General features: G+C 41.0%; 1 protein-coding gene across 1 annotated transcript in view; it reads left to right on the top strand.

The window, feature by feature from the left end:
• The first annotated feature begins 3,880 nt into the window (after positions 1–3,880).
• Positions 3,881–6,000, top strand: part of GCT (RNA polymerase II transcription mediator) — a 45,091-nt gene continuing 42,971 nt past the window's right edge. Inside the window, exons 1-2 of the mRNA XM_008809716.6 lie at positions 3,881–4,063; positions 4,574–4,688. Of these exons, the coding sequence (XP_008807938.5) occupies positions 4,665–4,688 (24 nt within the window). The 5' untranslated portion in view covers positions 3,881–4,063; positions 4,574–4,664. The remainder of the gene's footprint in view (positions 4,064–4,573; positions 4,689–6,000) is intronic.

Below are 6,000 nucleotides of genomic sequence, written 5' to 3'. Positions count from 1 at the left end.
CCTTGGCTGTCCAAAGTCGAGTACGCTTGTCATAATTTTCCAATCTGAAAGACAAATACAACAAGAAGATTTTTATTCAAAATAAGTTTGGATTACAATGAATCTTACTTGTAGTAGATGTCAAGGGTTGCTGTAGTTCTAAGTCCGTAGGATCGGCGCATTGTCGAGGTGCTTGAGCCTATATGTTCCCAGCCATGCAACAACTTGTGGTATGACGGGTTGTTCCGGCGAAGCAGGTCCCAAGCTTTGCAGAGATCCTTGGGAGGTTGGAGCACGGTGTTGCAAAACATGCGATGCACCACGGGCTCCTCCTGACCTCATATTGGTTGTTTATCTCTTCGATTGATGTTGATGTAGCGGGAGCTAAGCCCTTCCTTTAGCGCCAATTTGTTATTATTGAATCTGATCTGACTATGGAAGTTTGGAGGGTGCCAGTCTATCTATAGAGAGATGCCGATTGTACACAGAGAAAAAAAGAGAAAGTGAGGATGATAGTGTTATTTTGATGATTAACAAGCAATTATCTAGAGTATATTATAAGTTAAATTGATACTTCATTTATAAGTTCATTACTCTCAGTATATTTGTATGAATTGATATAGATACATGTCTTTGTTCATTTGAATGAATCTAACCTTGAGATGCAGCAAAGTGTAGATTGAGTCGACCCAAAGGACGATTGGGTCGACCTCGGCACATCAAGAAGTCATTTGGCACACTTCTGCAAAATTGGCACAGATGAACAGTGAGTTGGGTCGACCCAAGGTAAGCATGAGTCGACCCAAACTTCAAGAACCTCAAAACATGAAAGAAATATGTTCTCTGGATTTACTGAGAGGGTCGACCCAAACAGTGGTTGAGTCGACCCAAGCTTGAGTCGACCCAAACCCTGAGAGGGTCGACCCAAAGGCAAGACAGAAAGGCAGACAGAAAATGGTTCTCTGGAATTACTGAGAGGGTCGACCCAAGAAAAAGTTGAGTCGACCCAAGTGAACTTTGAGTCGACCTAAAGAATGGTTGGGTCGACCCATGGGAAGGAAGGCTGAAATTTCAAGTTTCTGTGTTTTCTGAGAGGGTCGACCCAAGGAATGTTTGAGTCGACCCAAGTGAAAGTTGGGTCGACCCAAGGACAGGTTGAGCCGACCCAAGCACGGGCAGAAGCATAACGGCTAGTTGTGTAGAAGTGCTTTTTGGACTCCCAACGGCTATAAACGGCTAGTTTCTTCAATCCAACGGTCAGGAAGGACTATTTGGAGGTTGGAGAAGTATTTAAGAGGAAGTATTCATCAGAGGAAGTAAGCTTTGGAAAATACATCAAGTGCATTCAAGAGAGAACCCTAGCAAGGCAAGCTTCATCCAAGTGCTTCATTCAAGAATCAAAAGAAAGTGGTTGAGCAGATTCAAAGAGTCATCAAGAGCTCCATCCACCCTTGAAGAGTGAAGCATCCTTGACAAAGAAGAGAGAAGTCACATCAAGCGATAAATATTCTCTAAACTCTTCTTTGTAGATTATATTGTTATATTTGCTCATCTAGGAGTTTAAATCTTCTTCCTTTGTTTATCAAACTACTTGTAAAGGTTGGTTGGTTAGCCCGCAAAACCAACGGAATAGGTTGATTGGTGAACCCGAAAAACCAATTGTAAAGGTTCGTTGGTGAGCCCGTAAAACCAACATAGGTTGTTGGTAAGCCCCTAAAACCAACGTAGGTTGTTGGTGAACCCGTAAAACCAATTGTATAGGTTCGTTGGTGAGCCCGTAAAACCAACATAGGTTTTTGGTGAACCCGGAAAACCAAAGTGTAAAGGTTTTTGGATTGTGAGCCCGGAAAACAATCCAACTGTAATCCGCGGGATTATAGTGAATTCCCAAGGGGTCGCTTGGGGAGTGGACGTAGGTGCTAAGGAGAGCACCGAACCACTATACTTCTTGTTGTTTGTATTGTGATTTGTTTAAGTTCACTAACTCATCATTTATCACAAGTAAGATAGTTAAAATTAAAAGAAACCAATTCACCCCCCCTTCTTGGCTTGTCACCTTGGGCAACAGAAAGGCTCATTGGATTGGCTCCGGTCGGCCCCCCCGATGCCTAAGTTAGAGAGGGCTTTAGAATAGCAACAGGAAATAGAATATATGAAGGAAAAGATTAGTGTATAGTATTGTCTTCTTCTAGTTGGCCTCCTCTGGTTGGCCTTTTTACCTTGGCCCCGATCTTCACCTCGGCCTTGGGTAGCTCATAGACCTGCTAACTTGTCAAAAAGGAAGAGGGTAGAATGATGGATAAGGGGTTGTGAGCCTCTTACCATAAGAGTTTTGAGCTATGAGTGCCTCTAGCTATGGGAGCTCCTGACTACAAGAGCCCCTCTTTTAGGATCCTTTGGCCCTCTTTATATAGGCGTGGGCATAAAAAGTTGTAACCGTATGTGTTACTGATGAGTCTTGGACTGAGGTCAGAGCGCGACTCGTATAGTCTTGAGGTTAATAAGAATTGAGGTGGACAAGGTGTAGGAAGTTGATCTCCTTCGAAGATAACCTACAAGAAGTCCGTTTGTCGGAGAGTTTTTGGTGGAGAACCCTCTAATGTTTAAGTTAGGATAAATAGGCAACAATGTGGAAGGGAGAACGCTTTAGTAGAGGGTGGTATGTATGAGTAATGGTGAGTGCTTATTATGCGCATACCTCAAGTCCTTCGGGTTGCAATAATGCCAGGCAGCGACCGGTGGTACATAGAGGTGCAAATGGGTCGGATCATGAGTAACCCGACCTAAATTAGTTTTTTGTTTGGGTCCTAATTTTGGACCCAGATCCGACCCGATAGAATATCGGGTTGGGTCTGGTCGGATCCACCGCTATAATTTTTGACTCAACGGGTCATTCAGGTCGGGTCAGGTCTATATATAATTCGGACCCAACCTAAAAAATTCAGGTCTAGGTTGGGTCAACCCATCCATGGCTTTAGAACTTGTATTTGTACCCCCGTGGGCTGCGGCTTACGGGCCCAAATAATTTTACAGTTTCGGATCTGGTCGGGTTAAATCAAGTCGTAGGATTGAAAATCCAAAATTATCCTAATTTCAAATAAGTCGGGTCGGGTCGGGTCTGAATTCAGTAAATCCAAACCCGATCCAAAAAATGAAACGAGTCCGATTTTAAAAACTGACCTGACCCAACGGGTCCTCCAAAATGGGTCGGGTTAGGTTTAAGCGGGTCGAGTCGAGTCGGGTCATGGGTCAACCCGATCCATTTGTAGCCTTAGTGGTATGACCGCGGTACGGGGATCAGTTCGTGTGGGCGACATATGATGCTGACTGCGCGCCGAATGCGGAGCTGTCATAATGGCTTGTTGCTATCACGACAGCTTATTGCTAGAACTGTCAGTCATTGTCGGCACGTGTTTATCAGTCTTATGTTGATAGCTCTTCGGCTAGGGTCGAAGTTGTTCATCTCGATTTTGTACCGAGGTTGGTTCGATTTGAGATCGAGGTATCTAATATTTCTTCCATCAAAACTATATTTTTAAATTATGCATATTTGAATTAGTATTGTTACGTGGCAACAAAATAAAATTTTCTGGTGTTATATAATGTTAAATCTATAGCATCATATCATATAAAATAATATAATACAAAATTATATTATATTAATATAATATGGTGTTACATTAAAATTATGATAATATAATATAATATAGTATAATATAATGACATCATATTAAATATTTCCAATATTGGCAGAACCGGACGTCACCCGGGAAACCCTGGCGTAAGCCAAATAAATTGTTCCTGTGCGTCGCATCAGCGCTTTTTAAATTAAAATAATACTCTCCTAATCGACATCTGCCACGTACCGAATTTATGAGCGAATATGGTAGAAGGCGGACACGGCGTGCGCCCAGATCCGGTCCACGTCCATCAGATCAAAAGAAACGCAACTTTTGTTGAGAGCTAAGCCCAGTCCGCCCGGCGGCCTTCGCCGACCGACTCAGAAGAAGAGAAATCCGGCCACCGCGTTCCCTCCTGGGACGCCACCAAGTCCGATCCTCTCTCGTTGATCCTCCGATCCCCGGTGAGTTCCTTGCTCTTTCCCCATACCCCTTCTTCTCTTCTTCCGCGGAAACCCTAGCCCTAGAACCGCCGCCGGCGGAACCCTAATCATAACCCTAACCCTAACCCTAAGCTCAGAAAGCTACACTAAGTATCTCGCTCATGTCTTTGTCTCCCATCCTTCTCCTTCTCCCTGCTTCGCCTCTAGTTGCTGCCGCTGTCCACAGCGATCCGCGCGTGGTTATTTTATTTTGGAGCTTGGTTTGAATTTTTGTGGTTAAACAAATAAAGCCAAGTGATGCCCCGCCAGTAGTTATTTTCAGTTGGTTAAATGTTTCCATTGCTCAACGCTTACAATTCTTTTGCTGCGAGAAAGATTAGCTATTTTTAAGTATTTTGCTCTATCCAACTTTGTATAGATACTTTCGGTCATTTTTAGAAAACTATATTAGTTATATTATTATATTTCACTTTTATCACATCTCTTAATCCATAATTAAGGGATACCTTTGTTTTTATTTTTGTCCTCCAGGAAACAAGATATTGCAGGAGACATAATGTGTACTGTCTGACTCACAAGTGTTGGCAACTTTCCAAATAGAGACTTTTGGGGTTGCAAAGACATGTGGACGAATGTGTTCAGAATTGTATGTCCTTGATTTTTTTTTCCTTTCATATGGTTAGGCAGTTTTTTCGATTTGAAAGGCTATCTGATGCATTTTTTTAATCCTAATTAACTGTTTAAGTTCTTGCTGAGGTATTGAAACACCTCTGCCTGTCTGGTCATCATATTATTATTTCTGTTCAATATAAGATTCTGCAGTTTCCATACATTGGTCTTCATTGTTAAACACTAACTTTTCTGTCAATTATCATGCCATGAGAATGATCGCTGGTGCTGACTATCATGGTTATAATTTCTACAAGATATGGTTGGACTTGGTGGGTAGACTAGCATGACATTTTCTGGAGCTAGGTATAAAATGCTGTTGGTCAAAGAAACTATTAGATTTTAATTCTAAGCGTGCAAGTATTCCTCTGTTTAACCATATAAGAAAAATTGTTTCCCAATTCTAACTGGGCACCTGATAAATTGCACAAATTTTTAAAAAGGGCATGCATATACAATATTTTTGCTTACAATTATAACAACTCTTTAATAACTTAGTGAATGAAGGATTTCCCAAGCTAAAATCTGATACTCACGCACATGGGACATGGCTATACAGTAGGGCAAGCAAGATGATGGAGAAAGAAATTTTTAGCTGAGGAAATTCATGAATATTAGAATGGTATCTTGTCCATGTTGCATATAGGATGGTCTCATATTTACACCTCTGGCTAGCGTCAATCCAATTTTTGTGCCTGAAGTTACTTTGGGATAAGCTTGGCTCAAGTCACCATCAATGTAAGGTGGGTTTATCTAGTATTATAGTTCTGCTTCAGAAGGTACACTTAGAGACTTTTAATGTTTTCATATTTAAAGGATAACAGACATTGTCTGATTGAGTTCACTAATGAATGAAAACTCTTCATATTCAAAATGTTTTTTTTCCTTCACTTTTCTTTTGGAGGCAAACTTTCAAGTTCTAACTGCTGCTGTGAGGAGGGATTGCATACTTGCTACCAGTATCCTTCAATTGTATTTTTTGCTGTTGGATAATGAGCTCTGTATATTTTTTACCACACTTACACCTCTCTCTTGGATCTCTTGGTCTTTTGTCTGAGTTTTGACCCTTATGTCCAAATATGTAATTGTGTCTATGAACAAGGATAGATGATATCAATATATAAGTATTTATTTATGGCAAGATAAATAGGAATCTATCAAGATCCACATATACATCTATATATATATGTGTATGTATGTGTGTATGTGTGTGTGTGTGTCTGCATACATACATACATTTGTACATACATTCATAGATATCTTTCCCTTTTGTGTAACAGTCAAGAAGA

The sequence above is a fragment of the Phoenix dactylifera genome, chromosome 2 (assembly GCF_051530095.1).
Source record: "Phoenix dactylifera cultivar Ajwa chromosome 2, Ajwa_hap1_PhDact_Kaust_v1.1, whole genome shotgun sequence".
NCBI lineage: Eukaryota > Viridiplantae > Streptophyta > Magnoliopsida > Arecales > Arecaceae > Phoenix > Phoenix dactylifera.
Note: the sequence above shows the minus strand (reverse complement) of the source record. Positions and strands in the feature narration are given on the sequence as shown.